Raw genomic sequence first — 25,667 nt, 5'->3', positions numbered from 1 at the left:
TTGGATGTTATAATATTTAATATTGAAGAAGTGTTTGGTACTTTTTCAATAATAACATGGTTGGAGAATTTATTATATATATTAAATATGAAGGACAAAATAGCAAAAGACGTCCTTTATGTTTGCTCGTTTGTTCAATAGATGTCCTTTAACAAAAGAAATGGCAGAAAACATACTTCATGTTTCAAATCCTTTTCATGTTACGTCCTTTAACACTAACCTAGTTAATTTTTTTCATTAAATCTAGACACGTGTAAGGCATATAAGGGTAGTATTGTAATTTTGCAGATTAATAAAAAATAAAGATATTTTAATAATTAAACTAAAAATAAAAACATATAAAAATACACACACTCTCTCTCTCTCTCTCTCTCTCTCTCTCTCTCCCCGTCACTCATCTCCCCACACTCTCTCACTCACTTGAAGGCCACCACCTTCTCCACCCTACTACTCTCTTGCAGCAACCACGTCAATTGCTGCCACCACACACAGAGGAAGCCTTATGAATATTCAGGTGGCATCCGTCGGGTGCTATCCTAGAAACTATTATCATTTTTGCTTCAAAATTAATGATCCTTAGGATAGGGCTTTTGTTCATAATGAAAAGTTGTGTAGATTTCTGTTTTGCTTACCTTGAATTGGTTTTTTCCGACAGGTTCAGAGGCCTAGGGTTTGTGGCAGTAGTTTAGTGATGGTTGTGGTACTTGCGGTAGCTGTGGTGGTTATTTAATGGTGGTGTTGTTTAGGGATGAGCTCATCCCTACTGTTGATTAATTGCAGAAAACAGGGGGTAGAGAGAGAGGAGAGAGAGATTAAGAGGGAAAAAAATATATTTTTTTAAATGTATTTATTCTTTAACTTTTATTTATTTAATAATGTGTAAAATTACAATATTACCCTCATGTGCCTTGCACCTGTTCAGATTTAACGAGAAAAATTAACTTGGTTAGTGTCAAATGATGTAACATGAAAAGGATTTGAAACATAAAGTATTGTTTCTGCCATTTCTTTTGGTAAAGGACATCCATTGAAAAAACAATCAAGCATAAAGGACGACGTTCTTTGCTATTTTGTCATATGAAGAATCCCAATTAAACCCCTACATATTCCAAACAGGTACAAAATACCAAACGTATCCGTATCGTACCTGCGCCTATACCCGATTGTACCTGCACCAAAATTTGACAAAAATGAGTACCGATACCCGTACCAAAAAGGCTAAATCGATACGGATACATGTACATACACGTGTAAGGTATGAGTACGGGTATTTTGGACAAAATGCTCATCCCTATTCAAAACATATTTTTTAAAACTAAAAAAAATAAATAAATGGGCTAAACAGGCCAACACGTAAACCTGAGGTTCCGAGCACGCCATGACCCGTTTGACACAATGTTTGGGAATTATTATGTCATGGTGAAAAGATTAAATTATGTAATAGCCTAGTTAAAAAAATTAGCATACGTTTATTATATTGTTTAATGTAGGAAAAAATTCAACAAAGAGGCGCAATGAATGGAAAACGAGTCTGGTAATTCATCCTTCGATGATATTGAGTGTATGAAGCGTGCTTTAGAAGAAACGTGTGGGCGCATACGGGATTGTGGGTCATGTTGTGAGAAAGCCAACACCTGATATGTCCTTGAGTAAATGCACTCCCAACCGAAAACAATATTTGAAACAAAGTGTTATAGATGAAGTGAGAGAAGACCTTGTAAAACAACTCGAACCACAAGTTCAATCGCAAATGAATGCACAATGGGAAATATTAGAATAGAAAATGCGACAACGGATGCAACAAGATTTTGACAGACAAATGGAATAAATGTGCAAGGATCTTGAGAAAAAATATCGACATCGACGTGGTGGTTCCAGTTGTGATGGTAGCATTGAGGACTGAGGATGAAGATGATTAGCTAGATTGTTTAATTTCTAGTGCTTTATAGTTCGTACATCTTGATACTTTGGTTTGAATTCATTCAACTTGGATATTTTGGTTTGTATAGATGGTTTAATTTAGAATGATTTGGTTTGTAGTTTAGTTTATAATGTTCAACAGGTTCAGTTTTGTTTTATTGCTGGGATTTTGTGGTTCAAAACCAGGATTATTAAAAATTAAATAAATTAAATGAAAAAATTTAAACCTTATAGCGAGGACAAGTCGTCGCTATACAATTTCCTCATTTATTGAATCGTTATTATTTATATTTTTTACTTATATTTACGTCCACTTATAGCGACAGCATGTCCTTATTATAGGTATAACATAAATTTTTTTTTTTTTGGATTAATCAGATTATATTATAAAAAATGATTTTATTTATTTTTTAATTATTTTTTTGTATAAACGTTTCGTGACGATATGTCCTTACTATATGTCCATCTATAGCGAGGACCCTTGTAATGAGGACTCTATGGTTCTATTGCGACAAGCCTATAGTGACAACTTTAGTAGTGATGAAATGTCATATATGTGAGAAACAAAATATGGTAAGGAGATGACCTGGGTACAAACCTAAATTTTAGACATACGTTAGTATGAGGCCCATTGCTTATTATTACGTTTTACCACCATAGGGTTTAGGGTCACTTCTTCTATCAATATAACTATGTTAGAAGTATGTATATTATACGAATAAAAATATTAAACAATTAGTAATGAAATATGAATGATTGTAAAAGGATATTTTGTGAAAAAACCAACTGAAATTACGTATAAATTAATTGCTAATAATTTGATATATATGAAATCGAATATCTCACATAAGTCAGCTTAATTAATTTAATATATTACGAAACAAAAAAAAAGAGATACAAAATTTTGAGTTACAGAATTGCGATATGTGATTCAAGACGTTACTTATTTATTAGGTATATATATAGGGATTATTTAAGACTAAAGTAATCGAATTTACTCGCACATGTTAAATCATTAAAGTCTTCACTCGAAAAAAGTACATTTAACTCATAAATGTTCTGTCGGCAAAGTCCAAGATATGTTGGTGAAGAAATTATTATATACGGTAACGATTTAATTAATTGTTTTATGATATGTAGCTGAAGAGTTTGTTCACCCACTTAAAGGAAGTCTTCACTAAAGGCTGCTAGATTTAAAGACAAAGCTCCTATAAATAGATGGCGTAGGTCATTTTGTTATGTTATGCGTTATTGCGAATCTTCTTTTCGGGAAGAGCTCTCCTGGGGTGACACGACAATAAACCTATGTATGTTTGCATATATGATCAAGCTTCATGTAATTATTTGACTTGTAAGCCTTTCTATTATCAATGAAGTCATGCATTTGCACGATTATCGCATGTTTTTATCATTGATCGTTCATCCATTTCTTGATCATGATGAATCGAACCACCACGTCCGTCTAGATTCGTTCGAGAGCGATGTCCGTGCGTTTATTAGATCCGAATTTGAATTTGTGGTAGATTATACATTGAATTATCCACCACATCATCATCACTATTTTTAGTAAAAAAAAATGTGTAATAGTTAATGCCTCTTGATGCCCCTTCAATCATTAATGTTTCAAGCCACGTAGGGTTTTATTGTAGAAACGCCAAAGCCCCTATAACGTCCCACAATGCCTGGGGTTGGTGATTGACTTTATCCGTCCCTATAATGCCGCATTGTGAATGGTGTTCGAAGGTATAGATGAGCTTCAGTTTATTAAGACCACAATCAAAGAATAACTTAATTAACTTCTATAATAGAAAACCTGAACAATGCATAATACAAACCGGGCATTAGATTCACATTAGATTCCAAACTTCTTTCAAAAACATAAATTTCTTCCACAACAATAAACTTTCATAAACCGGCACATCACCTACTTACAACTAATTAATTTACATTTACAATAAACTTTCAGCTATTTTTGTCTCTAGGGACCTTCGTTAAAAACTACTTAACGTTGTTATGTTTTTTCCCGAGTTTCAAACTGATGTTTTAGTGCTTTTGATCGAAAGAACAATACGATTCGACCGATGTAAAACTTATCTCGAAACGGTTATCCAAGTGAAGAAAAAATGTTTCAATTCGGGTGTTTGGATTTCAAATTAACAAAAATCAAGTAATTTCAATCACCGTTTCGAGATAAGTTTTACATCAGCCGAATCGTATCGTTATTCCAATCAAAAGTCCTAAAACATCGGTTTGAAACTTGGGAAAAAACATAAAGGCGTTAAGCGTTTTTTTAACGGAGGTCCATTAAGACAAAAATAGTTGAAAGTTGGGACCGTTGGTAGTGATTTTTAAAGTTGGGATTATTATCGGCCAATACACAAAAGTTGGGATTATTTATTTCCAATTTGCCAAATATGAATTACTTATGAAAAATTAAACCACTTGTTTTGTTGTCAACTTCTCATCACTTATAATAGAGAACGATAAAAACAGTGTAATAGCAGTGGTCCCACCCATTGTCTATGTATTTTTTTTAACGACGACTTTCTTGTGTTTATGCAACCGCACTTTCCAAATTGGAGAGTCTCGTTGCCCCACTCTGCTTGGGCGTCTCACAGTTAACCATACAGCAGCTGTCACTAAACATTTTCAAACATTAATCACTCCAACTAGCTACCTGACTATCCAATTTTACTATTTATAAAAGATTCCATGTTGAAAAAGTATGAAATTTTTGAAAAAGAACTTAATTAATCCTAAAACTCACAACATTTTCATCCCTCTACGACTCTACGTGTTATGTTTTTATTCCTTCTCACTCTTTATCCAACCTTGGGTTTCACCTGTTAAATCTTTGCTAAGAAAACTAACCGGCAACCTTCGTATGGCTGTGGTCCCAAATTTGAAAGCTGCTATGCTCATGATCTTCATGGGGATTGAATTTGACAAAACAGAGGGCCCCCAATTGCCACGTGGCCCAACAGCAGGACAAACGAGTAGCCTATATTGATTGAACATGTAGGATGTGAAACGATTATTTTGTTGTACATGTGTTCTAAGTGACCTTTTATTTGCCCAAGAGCCACTTTTTTTCCATCCATCATATTTTGCATCAACTTTTCCAAACTCTTATCCGCGTCCCTTCTCCTACCACAAATGTTAGCTAAGGCACTCTCAACTCTATTGAGAAGAAACTTAATTAAAAGATAGGATCGGGTTTACTATCCAAAAGGGGTTAGTGGCACAGCTTCATTGTAATCGTTAGGACCAATTAGATATTGACGTAATAATATGAAATTTCTTTTGTGATTAAAGTAATAATCAACATAGTGGCATACCCCCTAATGTAATCCTTGATTCAAAAACTAAATAAACATATACAAACCTAACTCATGTCTAAATAAAGATGTCTTATATCTTAGTGCATTTTACTTTCAGTTATTAGTTAAAGAGTACAAAAGTAACGGTTAATTAACTACATCATAATTGGTCGGGTAGCCCCGTGACTTTCCTTATGGGAGAGAAATTTGTTTCATATTGAGTCAGAGAGTTTTTTCTCAGTTGTTGATTTCCTCTTGAGTGGGTGATCTAGGTCACCACATTCTGTTCTTTGGGCAGAATGGTGATATATTTTCCAGGTAATCTCAATCCCAGATGTCAAGACCTTTGGTGTTCAAAAAAAAAATTGGTAATCTTTATTGTGATCAAGAAAATGCTCCAACAAACCGCAACTATTTGATACTCTTTGATTTAAAGCGTGTGAAACACTCCAAGGCGCTTACTGTCCTAAAATAATGCTGAGAGCATTTTAGAAAACCGTCTAGCGGCTTACGCTTCGGGCACACTTTTCTAAACCAAGTACATAATATTACGAGAGCATACCGAGTAACTTCTTTTTAGTCAAAAAGTATAGCAAAATACCATTTCATGTAAATGATTCGACAGGTAGTGGAATATTGTTTCGATTTTGAACAGTATGCAATATTAAAAGGCCACTTTGCTTCATATGCTACCAAAACTCTGAAACAAACCATTATCAAATGTTACATCTGGTCCCCAGTTTTTATTATTTTATAGCTACACTTGACAATGTTACAATTTGCTGCTCTTATCCTAGACCTGATAGAAAAGAATGATTGGTCTTTTGGTGGCACCAAACAATCTTGACTGCATTATATGCATGGATTAGTTAGCCTCAACCAAGCTATATATATGCCCGTGAATCACGCTGCAATAATCACTTCCAACTGCATCTGCATCTGATCAAATGGAGAAAGATTTAGACAAATATGCGGCAAACACAACAACCAAAATGGAAGAACAAACCGATCAAAAAGCAAAAGACCCTGAGAGCAATACGCTACATGAACCGCTTCTCAAGAGAAACAAAACACTTTCTTCTAGTCCACTTGCTCTCGTTGGCACCAAGGTTTCGTGCAACGAAAGCTTGGATTACGAGTAAGTTACATTTGAGATTTTCTTGCTTTCTATGAAACAGTAGATAAGAAACTAATCTATTTATTTTGTAAATCTTAGGATTAATGAGAATGATTTGTTTAAGCATGATTGGAGAACAAGATCACAAGCTCAGGTGTTGCAGTATGTATTCGTTAAATGGTTATTGGCTTTCCTGGTTGGGCTTTTGACCGGTATCATAACAACTCTCATCAATCTTGCTATTGAGAACATTGCAGGGTACAAATTATTGGCAGTAGTAAAATACATAGAGCGAAAAAGGTAATTCTGTTAATTCAGTTCTTAGCTGTTTAAGAATCTTGATATTGGTCCTTATTTGTTGTGTATGTATGATTATGGTTGATGCAGATACATGATGGGGTTCTTGTTCATGACTCTGGTTAATTTCATGTTGACACTGTTTGCAACTCTTCTATGTGTGTTTTTCGCGCCTACTGCAGCCGGGCCTGGCATTCCTGAAATTAAAGCTTATTTGAATGGTGTTGACACTCCTGATATGTATGGTGCTACAACAATGTTTGTTAAGGTATGTATAGCTTTTCATCATGTTTCACTAACAATAGTTGTAAATTAATTAGATGGAAAAAAAAGAGTGATCATGTTGTGAATTTTTTTAATAATGGCTTAGGATCGAGGTAAGTGCAACTAGGCGTTTTTTATTATTTAAAACTTTTTGTTAGCAAGTTCGCTCACAAGGGTAGCGAACTCATGACAAGTCTGACAATGCTTTTTTGGAGTTCACTGATGTGGCAAGTGAATTAGGGAAGTTCTTTTTGGATGGCAGGCGAACTCAAGCCAACTCCTTTGCAGCAAACTTGCAGATGGGACTTGGTTTGGGTTCGTTGAACTTGCCAAGTCACTTGTCACACGAGCTAGGTTAGGTTAAAACGGATTAGGATTTTTCGGATCAGAACGGTAAGGTTCAAAAAGTTACATTAATTCATAGCAAACTCCCGGATTCTGACACAACTTAAGAAATATTATAAGCATAATTATTATTTTAATCGCAAATAAGTTTGGCGTGTCAATAGGTCTAACCATATAAGATACAATAATCAAATTTTAAAATATATGTAATATAAATATTTAAGCATGAGAAACGAAGAATAATTTGAAATCAATTAAAATATGAAGAATGGATAATCAATATAAAAAAGTGTGTATTTAAATCAATTTCAAACCTTTAAATTGAATAGTAAAAATATTTAAGTCAACTAAAAACAATAGGGGTCGCTTGTTTATCGCTAAACAGTATTTTCTTTGGTCTGGTTTTGGTCGGATCGGGTTGGGTGATATACAATAAGAGATAATCAAACTAAATTTTAATAATCAACAAAAGCATGTCAAACGTCATTTCAAATGGATAATGAAAACTAATAATTAACCAACGAAACGAAAGAGATGATCGATTGAAATCGGCTTCTAATCTTTTGTGGCTTTGTTTTTTTAATAAGGTTTTAACCTTTAAAATCATGGATTGGGCTAATATTGTTCATGGTTATTGGGCTTAAGTCACAATAATTTTAAAAATCATGGGTTGGGCGAGGCATGATTTTTTACAGCCATGCCTAGAACCAGAAGTACTCAATCATAAACCATCTACTTCTATAAAAAATCTGTCATGTTGTTAATACTGCTTCTAAATCATGGTCATATAGATCTTTGGAAGCATTGGGGCTGTGTCTGCAGGCTTGGACCTAGGAAAAGAAGGTCCTTTGGTTCACATTGGCGCTTGCATAGCTTCATTACTCGGTCAAGGTGGGCCGGACAACTACAAGATCAGATGGCGATGGATTCGTTACTTCAACAACGATCGCGACAGACGAGACATCATAACTTGTGGGGCCTCTTCAGGTGTATGTGCTGCTTTCCGGTCGCCAGTAGGCGGTGTGTTGTTTGCACTTGAAGAGGTGGCAACATGGTGGAGAAGTGCACTTCTGTGGAGAACTTTTTTCAGCACTGCAGTTGTGGTAGTGGTTCTTAGAGCTTTCATGGAGTACTGCAAAACAGGAGAGTGTGGGCTTTTTGGCGAAGGCGGGCTTATTATGTTTGACGTCAGTGGCGTTTCGGTAAAATACCATGTTGTTGATCTCATCCCTGTAACTGTCATTGGAATCATTGGAGGAGTTTTGGGAAGCCTTTATAACTACCTCTTGCACAAGGTCCTCCGACTCTATAACGTCATTAACGCGTAAGTGTTTATAAGTTCACGCTTAATGTAGTTAATTGAATTACAGACAACTGTTTAAATCAAAGTGGGCAAAATGTGTTAACAGGTTAAGATATTTAAATAAAAGGAAACAAGTCAAGCAGGTTGAAAGTCACTGAAAAGTGTATTTTTAATGCATACAGCCTTGTAAATCATTTTATCAAATATTAAATTCTTTATTACCATTATTGTGCTGTTCACAAAATGCACAAAAAGTGTTAATGAGTTAAGATAGTTAAAAACGAAACGGGTCAAACAGGTTGTAAGTCACCAAAATGTATTTCTAATGCATACAATCTGTGTTAATGGGTCAATACATTTAGATGAAAGAGAAATGGGCCAAACTTGTTAAAATTCACTCTAAAGTGGATTTTTAATGCATTTAGCCTCATAAATCATTTTATCAAACATTAAGTTCTTAACTACTATTGTACTTTTTGAAAATGCACTATAAGTGTTTAACGGGTACATTTATTGGACAATCAGATTTTAAGTCTCAACCTTGATTGTATTGTTGATTGTTATGCTTGATTACAAATAAACCTTATTTATAACCATACAATTCCTTGTTAGACAAGAATAGGAGAAAACTAACTCAAAAACCCCTAGGTTTATAAATACGACAACTAGGTCCGCATACTTACGCAAGATTACACCAACAATATTTAGATAAAAGGTAAGCGGGTCAAACAGTTTGAAAGTCACTTGAAGTGTACCTTTTAATGCATACAACATTGTAAATCATTTTATCAAGTACTAAATTCTTTATTATTATTGTACTATTTAGACAATGCACAAAAAGTGTTAACGGGTCAACCAAACCAAACTGGTTTTACGGTAACACAAAACCATTTTTGACTGGTCACCCGAGCTGTTTTTACTACCTCTAATTGTATACTTGCTGAAATTGCATACAGGGTACTAAAGCTGTCACATTTTCTTGCAGAAAAGGGAAATTAGCCAAAATCTTATTAAGTCTCACTGTCTCATTATTCACCTCCATGTGCTTATACGGGCTTCCATTCCTCGCGAGCTGTACACCATGCCACCCATCGGCTATAGATTCTGAGTGCCCAACAACCGGAAGAATGGGGAACTTCAAGAAATTTAACTGCCCGAAAGGACACTACAACGACTTAGCCACTCTCCTCCTAACAACCAGTGATGATGCGGTCCGTAACATATTCTCAACCAACACACCTGGCGAATACAGTGTTTTTTCCCTTCTCATTTTCTTTGCACTTTATTGCATATTGGGCCTATTCACATTTGGGATCGCGGTCCCCTCGGGTCTATTCCTCCCAATAATCCTAATGGGCTCAGCTTATGGCCGTCTGCTAGGTATGGCAATGGGCCCCTACACAACCATTGACCAAGGTCTATACGCGGTGTTAGGTGCAGCCTCATTAATGGCAGGCTCAATGAGAATGACTGTTTCGCTTTGTGTAATATTCCTTGAGTTGACCAACAATCTTCTTTTGCTCCCTATAACAATGCTTGTCCTTTTGATTTCCAAAACTGTTGGAGATTGTTTTAATCCTAGCATTTATGAGATCATACTAGAGCTTAAAGGGTTACCTTTCTTGGAAGGTAACCCTGAGCCCTGGATGAGAAATATAACCGTTGGCGAGTTAGCTGATATTAAGCCGCCAATGGTGACTCTTTCTGGGATTGAGAAAGTGGGCCGGATCGTTGATGTTTTAAGGAACACAACCCATAATGCTTTCGCGGTTGTTGATACCACAATGGTGCCCAGTGTGGGCCAGATGAGTGAAGTTCATGGGCTTATTTTAAGAGCCCATCTTTTGTTAGTGTTGAAGAAGAAATGGTTTTTGAAAGATAGGAGGAGGACCGATGAGTGGGAGGTTAGAGAGAAGTTTACTTGGGTTGAGGTGGCGGAACGGTGGGGCACGATTGAGGACGTAGCGGTTACGAAAGAGGAAATGGAAATGTATGTAGATTTGCATCCGCTTACCAACACGACACCTTACACAGTGGTGGAAACCATGTCGGTTGCCAAGGCTTTGGTGCAGTTTAGACAAGTTGGGCTTCGTCACATGCTAGTATTACCGAAATGCCACGGCCCTACGGTTAGTTAACTTTCTACATTAAGAAATGAAAAAAAGCATTATGCTGCTATGGACTAGGGACTAATGTTACTAATGTATCTTGTCACAGGTGCCACCAGTGGTTGGGATCTTGACCAGGCAAGACTTGAGAGCCCACAACATTTTAAGTGCATTTCCTCATTTGGAAAAATCATATGAAACTAGAAAGGTGTGTTAAATCTCCATGTGATTATTTTGTAATTTTTTATTAGGTTAAAGAAGGTACCACACGAACGAAAACGTCTATGCACGTAAGAGTAAAGATCGCGTTGTTTTGTCAGTTATACATCAAATCAAGTCATTCTTTTAAGCAAGCTTTTTTTTTTTTTTTGTTATAGCCATGCATCATATTACATGAAAGAATTTCATCCATATCAATCAAAAGATGAAAGATGTAAAGATGTCTTTAGTAATAATCATATTTAATAACCGATGGCTTATTGCCACCGAGGGCAAAACGATCATGCCACATTTGATATCTTCATATCCGTATCGCTATTGGTTTCGTTGAAAAAACGAGACCATTTTGTCATAAACAACATCTTTAGCCGTTACACCCATGATAAAATCAGCATGAGCGAACTCCCTGACATATTGCACACTAAGCTTCCCTTCATCATGCAACTTGAGATCATCGAGCAAATTGGCAACATCTTTACTGTCTGCAAGCGCGTCTTGGCCTCCATGGCTGATAAAAAGAGGGAAGTCTTTTGGGATATTTGAAAGGTTATAAATTGGAGGCCTTGGAATGCCATAGTGTTCTATATTGAAGATAGGAGTTCCATAGTCATACTTAGCCAACACCCCATCTCTAACAGCTGCAGATATTATGTTTATATATCTATTCGAATTCATGAATAATATAAACTAAACTAGAGAGGTGTGCATGGGTTAGTTTCGGATCAAACAGAACCAAAGACTCTGTTTTTGGATTTTAAAACCCGCTGTGTTTCGGCTTTTTCAGTGTTTATATCGGGTTTGGTTCGTTTTTCGGTTTTACCTTTTGGGCTTGAAACTTTGGGCCTAAATTTCCGCCAATTATTTATTAAACATTTATGTTTAAAATTTTTGGGCTACACCAGTCAAAAATAAAGTTAACATCCATAACTTGAACAACTAAATTAGTTCTTTCGGTTTTCTTGGGGCTCGGTTCTAAAAGTCATGCTGTTTGGTTTTTATACATGCCAAATCAAAGTCATCATTGAACCAAAAACTCGGTTTTTGAAAACACATAAAACCAAACCGTCAATTTTGGGTTAGGTTTACAAGTCGGTTATTTCGCTTCATGCACACCACTAAACTAAATGAACTTACTTTGAGACAAATGAACCAAGTTCTTAGTTGAGGTAGGCTGTGGCTCGCTTCTCAAGAACACGTCTACAGTCGAGGAGTTCAGGCAGCAGTTTCTACCTTTGAAGTAACAAAAATATCAAACAAAATATCGTCTTTAATCATTTAAACTGATACTTGTAATGTCCAAACGTCATCTACCTGTGATAGCGGTCATTAAGTCATAACATGATACCTTTGGATCGGCACATAGGCCTTTAAGAAACCGATCCACATCTTCACTGTACGTATTACAATAAAAAATAATAAAGGAACAATATGTTGATAACATGTTATGTGTATAGTTATGTCATGAACAAGAAGGTGAAACTGAGGTGTTTCATTTTTACCCTTTTGGATTGAACTCAGCAAGACCAAACACTATAGTAATCTGTAGAGAAATATAAATGTTTTTAGGAGAATATTGAGCTTCATATGATCATACAGAAAACATGTTCATGAATCATGAGTTGGATATGTGATCAAATATACATACCTCTCCAACAAAGACTTTGGCCGCAAGAACACCGAGTGCAGTGGTCATATGGCTCAAGTATGCGATCGGGCTTAACATTGCAGCCGATTTTATCTTGTCTATTTCTTTACCCTCTGAAAAAGATGCCAATGCAATCAAAGTTCCCTACAGGAAGCAAGTCAGTATCATAAACTTGTGTAGTTAGCTCTTTAGGTGGTGTGTACTTTGGTGCATGAAATAGTATGAAAACCACCTCTATGACTAAAGTATTATGATAACTGACAGAGTAAAAAGTTGTGTTATATTATTATCTATAATAATATATATAAACGAAACCCCTAAAATCCTACGTGTCGCGATGTGGTCGCTCCCCCCTTTTATGGAAGCCACCAGATTACTTGATTTTTAAATGAGGCCTCTCATTGATTTAACTCAAATTCATGGGTATGGGTCTTATCAAAACCAGATATCTCTTAAACAGGTTATAACATCTCATTAAATTAAAAATTAATCTTACCAATTATTTGATATGAAAATTCTATAAAATAGGGATATGCTAAAATTTAATAACCAATTTAAAAAGAAAAAAATATTATTTATAATTAGTAAACAATTTTATAGTAAAAACATAAGCGGGTCATGGGTTACCAAATCCAGATAGCTTTTAAATGGGTTATAACATATCATTTATTTATGAAACCCTTTCATCATCAAACCTTAAGTATATTATTAACTTCATTATAATAAAGAAAATTAAAACCCAAAAAATAAATATTAAAAAACAAAAAATGTAAAACAACCATTCTCTCAAGCTATCAGATTGCTTTATTTGTAAATGAAGGCTTCTCACGCATTTGACCGTAATTCACGGGTAAAGGTCTCACCAAACCCAATAGCTATTAAACTGGTTATAATATCTCATTATATATATAATTAAATAGAAAAAAATACATTTGATGAAATGGTTTAAGATGAAAGTGGTTCATCAACGGGAGGTGGCTGGTTAGCAGGGCGTATGGGTTCAACACTGGGAGGTGGCGGGTTAGGAGGGTGTACTGGTACAACTGGACGTCTCTGGTTAGCAGGGTGTATAGTATCGGAAACGGGAAATGGATACCCTCCACCCAGATTTGATATTGAGTTCGAGAGATGGTCTAGGATGAAAATGTGTTGGTTGAGTTTGAGAGTAAAATTTAAATAGTTAAGTTTAAATTTTTAACTATTTTTTTCAAATAAAAAAAAACCCAAAGAGCTGTCTGTGTTATTTATAAAAAAAAAAAAAAAAAGATTTTGTTTTTCTTTATTAAAATTGAATAGGCCGTTTAAAATGGGACCCACTACTAGTGCCCGTTGTTCATTTGGATAGCCGGACCTAGGAGCCAGAACATGGCTTGTTCAGTGCCTTCTAAGTCCGTGATCACCAATGACGGATGAAGTTTGCCTCCGTTGGAGGTGCTCCAAAGGGGGTTAGAAACTCATAAAACTTAAAAAGGGCATGACTTTAACAGGCCATACAAGTGATAGATAGAAACATCTCAATGAGTCACATCTTGTAACAAACACCATTGACGATTTGCCCCAACCCCTCGGTCCCAATTCTATCAACTAGAGCCCCGATTCAAACTTTTCATTATTTCGTTCAAATGTAAAAACATACAAATCCACTAAATGCACTAATTTACGTTGCTTGTTACCTTTTAATGTCATCACTCAATTGTCAATTGTAACTTTTGAAATCTGCCATAACTACCAAATTTAGAAATTATCTATATAAAGGGAGCTTAAAATTTTGCCTTGGTATTCAAAATATATTCTATTTTGATCAAATAGTGAGAGAGCTTACCAAAGAATGCCCGACGTAGCGGACCTTCTGGTTCGTTTGTTGGAAGATATAAGCAATAACAGCAGGCAAGTCGAAAGCTGCGATTTCGTCCCATGTCCAATTCCAGAATTCCTATTATATGTTGGCATCAAATCACATGGTTATCTAATATATACACAACTTGAAATAACAAAAGAATACAATAAAACGTAACATTGGACCTACGGGTTTGTCAGGATCAAGAGTGACATGTCTTCGACTATACGAGGTTCCTCTCGTGTTCGCTATCCAAACATCGAAACCGTTATCAGCCAAGATCAAGGCTAGAGATTGCTCCGGGGAATTTAGAAGCCATGTCATGCCATCCTACATCGTAACATTCGAATTATGTTACAATAAGTTCGAATATTTATGAGGGAAAGTAAAGTAAAATAATATTTGTATTGGTAAAATATATGGCAATTGGTACTGAGTGTCAGACTTGAATATAGGTTCAAAATCCTTCACGGGTTCTTTGGAATTAATGGGTCAAGGACAATTATGGAGCCAATAAAAAAAGTTGACGTGTCAATATCTAAAAAGGATGTCACTAAAACAAACTTGTTTTTAAATATATCTATAGAAATAGTATAGAATAGAGATTATTTCATTAAAAATCAAATAATATTCATAAACCTGAAATAAGTTGATTAATAATATCCGTGAATATAGAGACAAATTCGGAGCCTAACACCTAATGACCCGGACAAAATGAAAGGTAATGACGTGGCAACATGCATGTGTTCCATTTTCTTGTTTTATCCTAAATAAAAAAATATTCATGGGACGACGTGAATTATCACGCAAATATACGCATGTTTCATTGCGCACTCTCCTATTGTTTTGCTTTTTTACTTTACTTCTCTTTGCCAACAGAAAAATCATTTCAAATATATAGTAATTGCGTGTAACATATAATATAAAAATCCTAACATCTTTTGAAAGTGTGTGGTGTTCAAATAATCAAATTGCTCAACGATCCAAAAGAAAACCTAACAAAAGCTTCTTTCATATTGGTTGGTTTGTAAACCACCTGAGCCAAGCCTTGATCAAGAAAAAATTAGCTTGCTTGAATATTTTAATTCAAATTTGTTTAACTATAACAATAATTAATTAAAAAGCTTGGCATCAAACCTTTAGTAATCAAAAGGAAATTTTTTTGTTTTTATAAAACGTTAGTGATATTTTAGATAAAACTAATGTACTGTTTTAATTAAAGATTGCAAAATCTCAAGTTCGAACCTGATCCCAACAAGGTTTAACCATAGTAAACCTTTGAACGACAGGTAACAGTGAGCTTCAGCTACTCAAGATAACCAGGTTTTATTTGTTTCATTAAATAAAAAGCCAATGAAAAAATAAAATAATCTATAACAAAGACGCATCCATTAATCAAATTCAACATATTGTGAGTGTAACGACAAACAGTTATTTTGACGTTAAGTAAACGTGTAACCTAGTCTAATCTATGTGCTTGTGAGTTTGTGACTTGTGAGCAAAATCCAATTATAAAAATTACCACAAGCACTCCATGCTGCAACAACACCGGTTGTCTCTTCCTCCCACCGCCGCCACCACCACCACCGTGTCTTCCCGTCGGAATCCTCTGAACGCTTAATATGTACCCATCTTCCGTCGTCAACTAACAACACAAAAACCCTATCAGTACCAAACCAAACCAAACCAAACATTACAACCAAACTAAACTAAACTCATTCCGTACATCAATTTCTTGACACTTGTAGCCATATTTTGTTACTGCGGAGGCGCATATTCCGAGCGGTGGTGGGTTGGTGATGATGGCACCGTCGGAGATGAATGTTCGTGATCCGACAGCTGGGTGTGGCTGAATTAATGTTAATGTTAATACACTGGTTGTTAAGAATATTACAAGTTTACCGACAGCCATGATGTGTTAGGAGAAAATGATGAGAAACAGATGACTATGCTTTAAAATTACAAAGTAGTATTTATGGTGGTGTGTGTGTATATGTAATGTCAGCGTGTGGACAACTTCTTGAAAATTTTGGATCAGTTTAATGTGTATTTATGTAAAGATATATTTTATGAAATTTTCCATCTTAAGAAAACTTTAAATTACATGAAAAATAAAGTGGCATATTTTATGTAACAAATTTAACAAGAATTTAAACACTTACACGATATGCTTTGGTTCAAGTTAATATAATGGAAGAAAACGAGTCAATCTATACGACCTTTTATATTTACTGCCTTTAAATAAGGGGAGATTTTGTTTTATTATATTTACTATGGAATACTTCGAGAAAAAGAAAATTCAGTATTTTATATGTGGTAAATTGAAAATTATTATGGATTGAAAATTGCATGATTTTATAACTTTGGTATAAGCAGTTTTGATTAAAATTGAAAACCGTGTTATTATTAGACATTATTGTTCTTGTTTCTATGTTTTTTATTTGATTTTTTTTTTTCAGTCTAAGCTTTTAGATTTCTTCAGTTCTCATTGTGGATGAGTATTGAACTATATTATTATTAGACATTATTAGTGTGAGCTCACATGTCTAATCACTAGTATTTGTAATATAAACTCTAAATATTGTATAACAACCTTAATCAATAAAAATCCCGTGTCACCATCGTTTTACAATAACATCATGTCAAAGTAAATATTTTTACTTGAACGTCTTCTAACTACCACTGAATGTATATATGTTTACTCATGAATCATGATACAGGAATGGAAAGTTGTTACATGAGTCATGAGTGTTCATCTCGCATACTTCATGATTTTAAATATTCATATTATGTTTTTATAAGTTTGAATCAAATATAAATGACTTTTATCGTAAGAAGTCTACAAATAACTAGAGTATTACAATATAACTTTTGAACAAGAGTAATAATTATTACACTAAATTATTTTTTATAACATAATTATTCTAGTTCAAAACTGTAATTACTCTGATTATTTGTATGTTTAGTATGTTAATTTTATTTGTATCGGAGCTCATCCCATATTTCTATATCATTGACTACAAAAAAGCCTTAGGTGTTGTTCTCTGCCCCCCCCCCCCCTATGGCACCACTAGATTGCTTCAATTCTAAATTGTGAAATTCTATATATGCGTTTGACATTTTTAAGTTAAAAAATAAGCAGGTCACGGGTTTCATCAAACCTAGATAGCCGTTAAACAAATTATAACATCTCATTTATTTGTAAAACCCTTTCATCCCTATTGTCGGTCTATCCTCTCCATCACTGGTTAACTTCCGATTACCACCCAACATCGTCAACCTTCCCTCTCATGCATCAACCACCATCATCACCTATATCAACCCCCCCCCCCTCTTTGTTGGATTTATCCCGAATCACCGAATAAACACTGGTTAATCGGCCACCAGTTCAGATCTGGTCATACCTTACCTTCTTTTTTATTTATGAAATCTATCTGGGTCAATCTGTTTTCATCTTCATCACTCATACCACAACCACGACAACCTTGATTTTTGGCCTAAAACGGCTAGAACTGATGATAAATTACTATAATACTATGCTATCTTAAATTTATAAAAGCATGCCTAATTTAGATTTTGATCTTAATGCTTTCTGATACAAACCCAGGTCAAATGCTCATTCATTTAAAATTTAAATGAATAGTTCATGAATATAAATGACGTAAACGAACAAAGCTAAAGGACATAAACTAAAATGCATGAACAAACGTAAATGAACATAAAAAAAACATAAACAAATACAAATAAACGCATTTAAATGAACACGAACGAACAAATATTAAACATTAAGTAAATGATACATTCAATGTTTCATCCAAAAATAAACATAAAAAACATAACCAAACATACATTGATCAAAATAGGTCAGAGTATATTACAACCTTCCTTACAATAAACTAAATTAAAATTCAAAAAAGTATATTCACAATATGAAAAACAACAAATATATTTTTTTAAAAAATCCCATAACACGAGGGAATAAAAGCTAGTATGTATATAAAGCCTGATATCAAGTAAAAATATATACACGATTATAGGATAGACATGTATTTATTTTCTTACGTGACTACACTGAAAAGGTAAATGTGTTCATAATTATATTATATTATATTATATTATATTATATAATATATTAAAAATCATGGGTTGGTGCCGCACTGGTCTTATTGATCCGCATGATACCATCTCATTGGTCTAGTTAAATGTTATTTTTTTTACTTTTAATTTGTCTTTTATTAAAATAAATTTCTTACTTGTTATTGGTTTAGTGTCGACATCATCATTCTGGCTGATTGGCCGGCTGGAGGGTGGCGTCGGTTGGACCGTCAGTCGAGGCACGTAATTTTTAGGTGTCAAAATTTTTTCATCTATATTTTTTATATATACATTTAAAAATATAAAACTTATAAAATATGAATTGTTTTTTACCATCTTATAATTATTGGGCCCGAAATTATTTTTTATCCATAATCCATTTAATTAAGTTTTGGGCCCAAACCAAAACTAAAAACAAAAAAATAAATAAAAACCCGATACAAAATAAAAGAAATAACGGTCAATTGAAATTTCTCTTTGGTTCCTTCCTTCTTTGCAAATGTTGAACAACGACCAACCCAGCCGACCACCACTGTTGGTTCGTTGTTAACCACCAGGCTCCTCCACGGTTGACCAAGCTAGCCACCAAGGACCAAGCTATATTTTTTTTCCAATGTTAGGACTTAGGAGAGTTTCACGAATCATTGGTTAATCGTTAACTATTACGGTATTTGATTTTAATAATATATTTTTCTATATTTATTGTTATAACATTAAGTCTTATTTAAAAAAATTAGCTTGTATATTTCGCTACTCGTTAAAGCTATGGGCCTTTTTTTCCAGCTCGGTCGAGGTATTTAAATCCTCGGAGACGGCCATGCCGAATTCGCATAGGTTCGTTGCAGAACTTGCATTAACTCGCAGCCGCAACACGTGGTTTTTTTGTCGCCGCGAGCTTTTTTATTCGTCAATTTCGAACTAACTCGTGTCAGTTCTCGGGCACAACATGCGTATGTGAAGAAACACTAACCAGACCCCTGACAGATTACTGGTAACCTGGGGGTTGGATAGCTGTTTCCCACGAGGGGTTAGACCCTTGGAAGATGGTTCTTCTGATAACCTGCAAAACAGACACCGTGAGCTCGTCACTGAGAAGGGGGGGTTCCTCCTTGTGACCACCCTCCGGCGTGAGAATCAGACTAGATTGCTCTTTAAATATAAAAGTATATTAAGAGATTGCTAGAGCAGATATCAGGTATAATATGATGATAATGTAGTAAGATATATGATAATGTAATGTAATAATGTGTTGAGATGATCATACCATTTGGGGTATTTATAGCCGAAGGTAGGTTTCCAAGGAGGTATGGCCGGCTGCTACAGTGTTCCTGTTCATCAACAGTAGCCTACGCACGTGCCCTGCTGGTAGTTGGTGGGTAGGCAGCGGCTGATAGTGACCAGGCCTGCTGTGTACTATTCCCTTTCCACCAACTGCCGGCTACGCACGTGGTATGACAGTAGTTGGTGAGTAGGCAGCGGCTAATAGTGGTACAGTACAGGAGCATGCTGCTCGCCATACTGTATCAGTGAGCTGTCGTATCTCTGATCAGATCTTTCGCCCATACCTCGTCAGGTACAGTAAAAGATCCTTCAGTATACGGACTGGCTTATTTGGGCGGGAGTATTCCCCCTCCCGCCTCTGTGCGGGATTGCTCCCGGCTTGGCTCATTCCTTCAGGTGACACTGAATGATCGAGAGCTAAGTGCCTTGTGCGTGTAGCCATGCTGCGCGGGTGGCCTTCCCTAATGGCTTGTATCCGAGGCTGCGGGGACAGGCGGAGTCCTTCACCATTGGGAGGCATTTCCTGCGGGACCAGCTTGCGTACTGCGCGTAAGGACGTCACGTCTCTGAGCATGGTTGGTTCTGCGGATCCAGTTGGTCTCTGCGCAGACTTCCCTGTTTAAGGTGAGTCTTGCGGGTCCAACTGGGCTCTGCTGGGACCTACCTCTTCAAGTCCCCCCAGTCCAATGTTCTTCTCATGAGTGTTTAATAAAGTGAGGTGAACTTTTGGACTTGAGCAAAGGGTTTTGAAAAGGGTTTTGTAAGGTTTTCCATGGGGATTCTTTCCGCGGAAGTCCTTGTCACTTGCAGAAATGCCCGAGTTTCCTGCTTGGTCTTTGGGTATGATGCGGGTAGGTCTGTAACCTCCTCGCAAGTCAGGAGCATTGAGTCCCAGTTGTATGGATTTTCCATGAGGTTTTGGTAGTTTTGAACATAGTGATCAATTATGTTAAGACCACCAATTCCATCCTGGAGCTTCAAACAACGTAGTTCTCGACGTTCCCGCTATGCGGGGATGTTATTTCCGTTTCCGCAAGCATTGCCCAGAAGATCCTTCTTGGTTTCAATTCCCAGCGGAGCGCTAGGTATGTGAAGGGTTTTGCCTTAACACTGTACCTGCGCTCGTCTTACGGTTACTTTACTTCCAAGGTATTCCTGGCGTCAATTCCCTGCGGGTGCTAGGTATGTGAAGGGTTTTGCCTGAACACTGTACCCGCAGCCGTCTTATAGTTACTTGGTTGCCAAGGTACTTGGCTTCAATTCTCTGCGGGTGCTCGGTATGTGAAGGGTTTTGCCTTTACACTGTACCCGCATCCGTCTTACGGTTACTTGTTTGCCTAGGTTTATTTGGCTTCAATTCCCTGCGGGTGCTAGGTATGTGAAGGGTTTTGCCTTTACACTGTACCCGCAGCCGTCTTACGGTTACTTGTTTGCCAAGGTTTATTTGGCTTCAATTCCCTGCGGGTGCTAGGTATGTGAAGGGTTTTGCCTTTACACTGTACCCGCAGCCGTCTTACGGTTACTTGTTTGCCAAGGGGTAAAGGGGTATTTTCCCGCTTACTTTTTAATATTTTCGAATTTTGAATTTTGAAATTCGAAGAGTTGGTGAAAAGATCAGAACAGTCCAAACCTCTGAAACGTCGTGCGACGGTTTCTTCTGACTGTGTCAGGACGTGCAGGAAGTTATGGTGACGTGACAGAACATGGTCATTCCAGTCGCTTTTTCAGGCGCGTGGGCGCGATTTTTCGGGCGCGTGGCCGCGAAATTACTGGCACACGTCCTTTCAACAGCTGTTGCCAGCTTGCTTTTTGCCACGTGTCATAGTTTCATTGCACATTCGATTTCTCTCTCCTCCGCATTAAATTCACCGCATTAATTGCGATTACTATATAAAGGGGGAGAGGGTTATTTGTAATTCACACTTTTCACTCTTCTCTTCATCTTTAAGGCGATTTCCGGCGAATACTCCTTTATTCAATCGAGCATTCTCTCGAAATCGTTCTCTTCTTCCTCTGCAAGATGTCTTCTCGTGATGCTGAAGCTATAGCTGACGACAGGGGTACTGCTGGCGAGTGCCAGTGTGCTCTGCCCGGCGATCAGTACCGGTACGTTGTCAGGAAGTTCATGCTCGATCATCTCGAGCCTGAGTTTCCTGAATCCCACCAGACCGTGTACGATGCCCCCAGAGGCAAGATCGGGGTTTATGCTGCATTTTTCGTCTATGGGAATCTTAGATTCCCATTGACAAAATTTGTTTACCGTGTCCTTGAGAGGCACGGTGTTCATTTGACCGAGCTGCACCCCATGGCGATCGCCAAGATTCGCCATTTTGAGTGGGTGTGCCGGATTTTGGGCATCGAGCCCCATGTGGACCGCCTGATGACCTTCTATACCTGGAGGTGCATCCAGGGGTGGTACATCTTGACGACCCGTATTAAGGGTCTGAAGATTTGCGACACCGAGCGCAGTCTTCGCGCGTGGAAGCAGGAATTCTTCTACATTTCTGCCCGCGCCATCCCCCTTGCCATGAAGTTTAAAAATGGCCAAGCGATACCGAGCCTTCACGCCCCCAACTACCAGGAGGCGGAATGGTTTTCGAAGATATCCCGGATCCAATCTCCGGTTTACCGGTTTGCGGAGTCCGGGATGGTCATGTTAGGGATGAGCCGGGTGTGGAAGGATGCGTCTCAGGTTCCCATCCTTCTCGAATACGGTTTGAACTCTATTCCCTATGGTATGTCTTGTCTTTCTTTTTGATACGCTTTTGTCTTCTAACTGTTTATTCTTTCAGAGGGAAATGATTTGGAGTCGCTTCTGTACCCGCGGGAAACCGACGGTCCTGCGCGGATGGGTACTCGTGCTCTGGACGAGGGCGAGTTGCCCATCCTGGAGCAAACGGCGGATCGGTTTGTGGAGGTCTATCCGCTGGGCCACGAGATCCTGAGCCACCGGCGGCCAGGTAAGGCGATATTCTTTCCTCAATCCCTCAATGCTGTACCCGCTGCTGGAATTCCTGACCCGTCTTCTTCTGAGGAATCCTCAGATGCTCCTCCGTTGGTGCGGAAGAAGAAGGCTGCTGCCGGCGTGAAGGGGAAGGAGAAGGCCTCCACAGCTGATCCAGTGGTTTTATCTGACTCGGAGTCAGATAGTGAAGAAGTGGCGGGGAAGCCCGGTGGTGAGAAGACCACTGCTCCGGAGGCTACGACCGTTACCTCCGGAGAACCAACGAAGACGACGGTGACCGGTACCAAGAGGCCGGCTCCATCGGGTTCCTCCCCGCCCGTCCGTACGTTCAGGGTCAAGAAAACCCGTAAGTACAATCATAATGTCTGTAGATTTATCACTTCATAAATTTATCCAACACTCTCCTCTTTGTGCAGGCGTGGATGTTGACGCATTCCGGGGTGAAGCGCAGAGGAGTACCCTTCCGCCAATGACGGTAGGCTTGGTCAGCCTACCTGAGGCGTCGACCCAGGTGACCGCGCCTGCTTCCGCTGGTTCAGTTGCTCCTGAGCAGACTGTTCCAGCTGAGATGACGTCCCCGCCGGCCTTGAGTGCGATTTTTACAGCATCCTTCACAGAGCCGGCGGTTACTGCTGCTGCTGACTACGAGGCGGCGACCACGGCGGCCACCACAACGGCGACCACGGCGGCTGCCACCATGCCCGCGCCACCGGCACCGATGGCCGGATCATCAGGTACGCGCAGGGCTTCCCGCCGATCTTTGCCACCTTCCCGTCTGCCTGACCTGTTGGATGGATTTCCTTTAGGTTCAGGTGATGGGTTTGGCGGCTATCGGCCTGTCATTGACCCTACAGGTGCGTGGGGTTCCTTTCTTTTTTCCCTGGTTTTTTATCATCTTTTCCTTACTGCCTTTGTTTCTTTTGCAGTGTCGGATTCCAATGAAGTGTATGTTCCGCGATGGAACATACGCCGAGGAACAACCCTTCGTACCCCTGTGGAGTGCGTGGACTGGGCTCGCCACGCTGCTCCTCATGGTGCGTTGGGGGAAGCCATGGCTAGCTACCAGGAGGGTAGGCTAACCAATGAGCTTCGGGTTCTCCAAGCCCGGATGCAGCCGCGCGTCGAGCTGCTTTGTCGTGAAAACGACAAGTTGAAAGCAGCTCGCGCCAAGGACGTATCTGAGGCGCGTGCTCTTCGGGAGGAGAACCAACAGCTGGCGGCAGCTGCCGCCGACAAGGAGAAGGCCTTCAAGGCCCTCGAGGTTGAAGTTCAGGCGCGACTCGAGGCCCGCTCCAAGGCTGCCCAAGCTGTGAATGAACAGCTTCGGCTGGCCAGGGAGATTGCGCGAAACGCAACCGAGAGGGCTGCCAAGGCTGAAGCCGTTGCTGAGCCTTTGCGTGTGGAGAATGAGGAGCTCAAGGCCAAATTAGAGGCTCTCCAACGCGCTCATGATGCCTTGGCAATGGAAGATGCCAAGAAACTCCAGGAAATCCTGGACCAGAGGGGGGTGCTTGACCACACCGAGCGGAAACTTAAGGGCGTCGAAGAGGCTGCCGCAAAGGAAGTTTTACTTGCCAACCTTAACAAGAGCGAAGCCGAACGCGCCCATAACGAAGCTCAAGCTGCCCTCCAATGGCTTCTTCGAGAAGCGTTGCCTCAGGTATGTTTAGTTTTATCTTCACGCTTTTCTTTTGTAAGAAAAGGTTCTAATACTTGTGTTTTCTTTGTAGGTTGTGCGTCGGGTCTTTTCAGAGACCTCTTACGATGATGCTATGACCGCAGCCCTCAACGCTTCTCATGAGGATGGGGAAAAGGCCGGCTTCCTGCTTGGTCTAGGGTTTGTTGAGAAAGGCGTCCCGCCTTCCAACTTCCCTTTGTTCGATGTGGATACCGAAGCCATTTATGACCAAGCATTGAACCAATACGCCGCCTTCCCGCATCCAGTGGTGGAAAAGGTGGACGAAGTAGCTGCTGCTGATGATGGGTTAGCTGTCCTCAAAGCGTTCCTCGAACCACCCCGTTCTTCTGACGGAGCGGGTCCAAGTGGAAGCGGCCCTGAAGCTTGATCCTGAAGATCCCTTCCCATTGATAAGATAGACTTGTATAGTTTTATTCTTTTAGGCGGGTAGTTACCCGGCCATTCTTGTAATATATTCTTGAAATATTAATCTTTTTGCGTATAAGATTGTTATTTCCTTCTTTGGGTTCCTTGCTTTATAAACTTATGACTTGCATACTTAGTTTAAATTAGCAATTTTCCAAGTGTTTAGAATAAGAACCTTTGAACGTGGTTGATAATGGGTTAAAGTTTCGCTTCCTCCTTCGTGATTGTGCGGGTAGAACCGTCACTTGCACTTGGTAGGATGGCTAAACTTTAACCTTCATCTGACCTGCGTGTAGGTTTTCCTTTTCGAAATTTCTAAGGCATTAAGATAAGTTAACCTTTGAACGTGGTTGATAACAGGAAGTCTTGCTTCCTCTTTCGTGATTGTGCGGGTAGAACCGTCACTTGCACTTAGTAGGATGGCAAAACTTTACCCTTATCTGACCTGCGTGTAGGTTTTTCTCACCTTTTGAGGATAAGTTAACCTTTGAACGTGGTTGATAACAGGAAGTCTTGCTTCCTCTTTCGTGATTGTGCGGGTAGAACCGTCACTTGCACTTAGTAGGATGGCAAAACTTTACCCTTATCTGACCTGCGTGTAGGTTTTCCTTATCCTTTTTAAGAATTTTGTTTTGAACCGTTCGACGCGCGGTTGTCGATAGGTTAGTGTTCGGTTTCCTTTCATGATTCATGCGGATAGACTGGCACTTTCATTTAATGGGATAATTGAACTCTTCCCCTTCAACTGACCTGCGTGAAGGTTTGTCAAGTTATTGGGTTCGTGCGGGTAGGACCGCCTTCCCACGCAACGACTTCACGTAATGTGAACGCCGTCACCAGTGTTGCA

General features: G+C 38.5%; 2 protein-coding genes across 2 annotated transcripts; one reads left to right on the top strand and one right to left on the bottom strand.

Annotated features, from left to right (window-relative positions):
- The first annotated feature begins 5,882 nt into the window (after window positions 1–5,882).
- LOC143630056 (chloride channel protein CLC-b-like) lies at window positions 5,883–10,972 on the top strand. Its single transcript, XM_077099158.1, has 6 exons — window positions 5,883–6,378; window positions 6,457–6,657; window positions 6,745–6,922; window positions 8,055–8,587; window positions 9,552–10,695; window positions 10,784–10,972. The coding sequence occupies exons 1-6, from the start codon at window positions 6,188–6,190 to the stop codon at window positions 10,889–10,891; spliced, it is 2,355 nt and encodes a 784-aa protein (XP_076955273.1). The 5' UTR covers window positions 5,883–6,187; the 3' UTR covers window positions 10,892–10,972.
- Window positions 10,973–11,208: 236 nt separating this feature from the next.
- Window positions 11,209–16,287, bottom strand: LOC143630055 (triacylglycerol lipase 2-like). The gene is made up of 9 exons (XM_077099157.1): window positions 16,102–16,287; window positions 15,898–16,020; window positions 14,565–14,705; window positions 14,361–14,471; window positions 12,539–12,682; window positions 12,393–12,433; window positions 12,205–12,284; window positions 12,028–12,123; window positions 11,209–11,531 (listed from the first exon to the last, which is right to left on the bottom strand). The coding sequence occupies exons 1-9, from the start codon at window positions 16,285–16,287 to the stop codon at window positions 11,209–11,211; spliced, it is 1,245 nt and encodes a 414-aa protein (XP_076955272.1).
- Window positions 16,288–25,667: the final 9,380 nt, after the last annotated feature.

This window comes from Bidens hawaiensis, unplaced genomic scaffold (assembly GCF_021521415.1).
Source record: "Bidens hawaiensis isolate Kalapana, Puna unplaced genomic scaffold, B.hawaiensis_p1.1 tig00005523_1, whole genome shotgun sequence".
NCBI classification, from domain to species: domain Eukaryota; kingdom Viridiplantae; phylum Streptophyta; class Magnoliopsida; order Asterales; family Asteraceae; genus Bidens; species Bidens hawaiensis.
This window is presented reverse-complemented; position numbering and strand designations above follow the sequence as displayed.

What these genes read in the sequence shown, in the direction of transcription:
- LOC143630056 (XM_077099158.1), top strand. Translation starts at nt 6,188, where the DNA reads ATGGAGAAAGATTTAGACAAATATGCGGCAAACACAACAACCAAAATG. An exon ending in AACGAAAGCTTGGATTACGA is followed by an intron (nt 6,379 to 6,456) that starts GTAAGTTACATT and finishes TGTAAATCTTAG; the next exon opens with GATTAATGAGAATGATTTGT. An exon ending in CTCTATAACGTCATTAACGC is followed by an intron (nt 8,588 to 9,551) that starts GTAAGTGTTTAT and finishes ATTTTCTTGCAG; the next exon opens with AAAAGGGAAATTAGCCAAAA.
- LOC143630055 (XM_077099157.1), bottom strand. Translation starts at nt 16,287, where the DNA reads ATGGCTGTCGGTAAACTTGTAATATTCTTAACAACCAGTGTATTAACA. An exon ending in CTTAATGACCGCTATCACAG is followed by an intron (nt 12,124 to 12,204) that starts GTAGATGACGTT and finishes GTTACTTCAAAG; the next exon opens with GTAGAAACTGCTGCCTGAAC. An exon ending in CTTGGTTCATTTGTCTCAAA is followed by an intron (nt 11,532 to 12,027) that starts GTAAGTTCATTT and finishes TAATATCTGCAG; the next exon opens with CTGTTAGAGATGGGGTGTTG.